At 37.5% G+C, this 2873-nt stretch overlaps 1 protein-coding gene across 1 annotated transcript in view; it reads right to left on the bottom strand.

Moving 5' to 3' along the window:
- The window catches only part of SLC35F1 (solute carrier family 35, member F1), a 408845-nt gene that overhangs the window by 175568 nt on the left and 230404 nt on the right, over positions 1-2873 (bottom strand). The window contains exon 2 of the mRNA XM_012650546.1: positions 1508-1683. Coding sequence (XP_012506000.1) covers positions 1508-1683 — 176 coding nt within the window. The remainder of the gene's footprint in view (positions 1-1507; positions 1684-2873) is intronic.

Raw genomic sequence — 2873 nt, forward strand, 5'->3', positions numbered from 1 at the left:
ATCTGAGATTCAGTGTCTATAACTTTTCTAGTCTGATATTTTATTCTTAAAGTAATTATGTCTAACTGATGTTACATTTTAAAAAGCAAGCACTGATAGCACCAATTTTTGAGAAGTAAATGAAATTAGCTTCTACAATACTTTAAACAAACCCAAAATTAAATTGGAATTCAGTCTCAACTTGTTCATTTTTATTCCTTATAGCTAAGATGAAACCTAATACTGGCCAAATAATTATAATTATGCAGTATTATTATGGACATCAATCCAATGAAGAAATGGAAAAATTAAATACTGATAAACAGTCATTATAAAAGTTTCAAAAATGTGTGACTATTAAGATTGGTATATATAGCTATACACACATCCTTATTTATAAGTAATGTATATAATTGTCTTCAAACCTACTAATGATTATTTTTCAATGCATATTTTACAGTTGACAGCTACTATTTGGGGAAACGTTGTTGCCTATTTCTGGGCCATAGATAAAAGTGTTTACACCATGTCATAGTCCATTTTGTGCTGCTGTAACAGAACACCTGAGACTAGGTAACTTATGAAGAGCAGAGATTGATTTCTTACAGTTCTGGAGGCCAGAAGTGCAAACTCAAGGGGCCCACATCATCCCATGGTAGAGGGCAGAAAGGCACAAGAGCATGTGGGAGAGAGCAGGGGAGGGCAGGAGAAGGCCCATCTCACTTTTATCTGGAACCTAGTCCCATGATAATGGCATTCATCCATTTATGAGGGTGGAGCCCTCATGGCCTAATCACCTAACATTGTCACGTGGCAATTAAATTTCAACATGAGTTTTGGAGGGGACATTAAAGCCACAGCACACCAGATTCAATGGCATAATCATAAGACTCTGAAGCATACCCTCCAAGGATATGCCCCGAGGATTTTCAATTGCAACTGCCCCTTAAAAACGTTTTTCTTGCATTGAATCTTGGAGGACTTGTTTTATTGCTTTAATTATTTTAAGTTTAAAATAATTTAACACCTTGCATGACCATTTGTGGTAGTTTTCTTTTTCTTTTTTGCTTTTCCCCTGCATTATAACTAGAATTGGTTGTGCTTACTATTTTAATCTTTTTTGTGTCACTTTCCCAGAGAACATATATTTGTCTGCAATTCCCTTGGATTTCTCAGGGCTAGCGTTATTTAGGACAGCTGCATCAGGCATGTTCCAAGTTCCAGGGAAACACTCTCTTTAGCTGCATCGAGAGGTACAAGGAATGTTAACAGGAATTCAAATAGTGAGCAATTGTACATTTCTGCCTATACACGCATTTCCCATGTCTCACTGAATTCACACAATTTATGCTTCTTTGTGATTTACTCATTCATTTTGTTTGCTGTATTACTGCAAAATAGAAAAGTGAGAGTTAGGGTTTTGAATTGCCTTATTGATGCTGTAAGTGACAAAAAATTATCTGGTCGTGGCTCATCATTCTTCTAGGTATTTGTAAAACCTATATTCCTGGTGGTTTTGTGAGCTTACCTTGTCTGACGGCTAGTGTGGTGGTATAGACCAAGAACAGAAGAATGTAATTGAGGAAACTCTGGAAGACTGGTGTGTTGGCATGGAAGTCTTCTGACAGGTATTTGCTTGTCAAGCCAATTCCACAAATAAGGAGGGATAACACCTGGCCCAGAGCTACAGAGATTAACATCTCCCTGAGAAATAAAGAGAAACACAGCCAAGATCAGCAGGAAGTCCACTAAAACAACGGCAGATAAAATTTACTGAGCACTGGTAACATGCACTGGTTAAATGCAATAAATATTGTTTCTTTTAATTCCTCACAGAAATCTTATGAGGAAGGTGCAATTATCACTGAGGTTTTACACAGGAGTAAACCAGAACTTAGAGTGGTTAAGGAGTTTGCTGACAGTCACATAACTAGGAAGCGGCAAAACTGGGACTTGAGACCAAATCTCTCCAAAGGAACCTAGCTTCTACCCACAGCACTCTGGCGCCCATGGAGGAAATGAACATCATCTTGACGCCCACCATAGTATTAACGAAATATTCTGTGATGCTGAGAGAGTACCTGAACACTGACGTGGAGGGGCCCATTCTGGCCTAGTCTTCAGGTTCTCGTGCCAGTAAAGAGACTCTTTTCTTTATAGATTGAAATCCTGGATCCAGAAACACTTACGGGGTGAGAGGTACACAAAGCCCTGAAGATCCAGAAGGACCATCCCTATCCATTCCCAGACTTTGGATCTCAGTTTGCTCTAGGAAGCTTTAATAAGCATTAGGTCTCTGCTCTCTTCTGTTCAAGTTGCAATTGCCTACACATTAAAACTATTATTCATGCAGGAGAATCAGTACTGGGGTGGCGTAATAAAACTTGTTAAATTATGCAAATACTTTTTGTGGCTTTTTCATAGGCACTGTCACCATAGACCTCTGTAGTGGGGATTAGTGACGAGGGTTCATTTTGCATACAAGTAAAATGCCCACACAAGCTTCATGGTTACATCTGCATGCATGCTCTGACATAGAAAAAGACCCGGGAAATACAAAGCAGATTTCTGCCCTCCCTGAAAGTCTCACCTGACTTTTCTGGTTTGTTTATAAAAACAGCAATACAAAATAAGAAAGCAGTAGTTTTTCTTTTTTTTTTTTTTTTAGTTTCATTTTATTTTTAATTGATACATAATAATTGTACATATTAATATTTATGGGATACAGTGAACTGTTTCGGTACTTGTGCACCTTGTATAATGACTAAATCAGGATAATTGCCATCATCTCAAACATTTATCATTTTTTTGTGGTGAGAACATTCAAAATCTTCTCATCTAGCTATTTTGAAACATGCAATACATTATTAACTACATCGCCCTATTTAATGATA

This window comes from Propithecus coquereli, unplaced genomic scaffold, assembly GCF_000956105.1.
Source record: "Propithecus coquereli isolate 6110/MARCELLA unplaced genomic scaffold, Pcoq_1.0 Scaffold331, whole genome shotgun sequence".
Taxonomy (NCBI): domain Eukaryota; kingdom Metazoa; phylum Chordata; class Mammalia; order Primates; family Indriidae; genus Propithecus; species Propithecus coquereli.